We start from the raw sequence: 277 nt of genomic DNA on the forward strand, positions 1-277 counted from the left end.
CTCCTCCCCTCCTCTCCACATGGAAGTTGGGACTTAGCGTTTTTAAAATGTTTTGTAGTGAAAACAGACAGCTAGAGCTGTGCCTGCCCCCACTTCTCCCAGCACTATTCCCCCCCAATGCCATCAAATCTCTTTGGACTGACTTACACAATCAATGTTATCTGACATATTCAGGATGATGTAGTTTTTCCCCGCAAGGTTGCTCCAGTCTTTGCAGATTACCTGGAGAGACAAGACAAAGACAGCTGGGTTCAGGTAGCAAATGCAGCTCTCCTGC

At 47.3% G+C, this 277-nt stretch overlaps 1 protein-coding gene across 1 annotated transcript in view; it reads right to left on the reverse strand.

The window, feature by feature from the left end:
- PODXL2 (podocalyxin-like 2) overlaps positions 1-277 on the reverse strand; it is a gene marked incomplete at its 5' end in the record, with an annotated part of 19,012 nt that overhangs the window by 7,097 nt on the left and 11,638 nt on the right. Inside the window, one exon of the mRNA XM_010143328.1 lies at positions 148-222. Within this exon, the coding sequence (XP_010141630.1) occupies positions 148-222 (75 nt within the window). The remainder of the gene's footprint in view (positions 1-147; positions 223-277) is intronic.

The sequence above is a fragment of the Buceros rhinoceros genome, unplaced genomic scaffold, assembly GCF_000710305.1.
Source record: "Buceros rhinoceros silvestris isolate BGI_N320 unplaced genomic scaffold, ASM71030v1 scaffold19719, whole genome shotgun sequence".
Taxonomy (NCBI): domain Eukaryota; kingdom Metazoa; phylum Chordata; class Aves; order Bucerotiformes; family Bucerotidae; genus Buceros; species Buceros rhinoceros.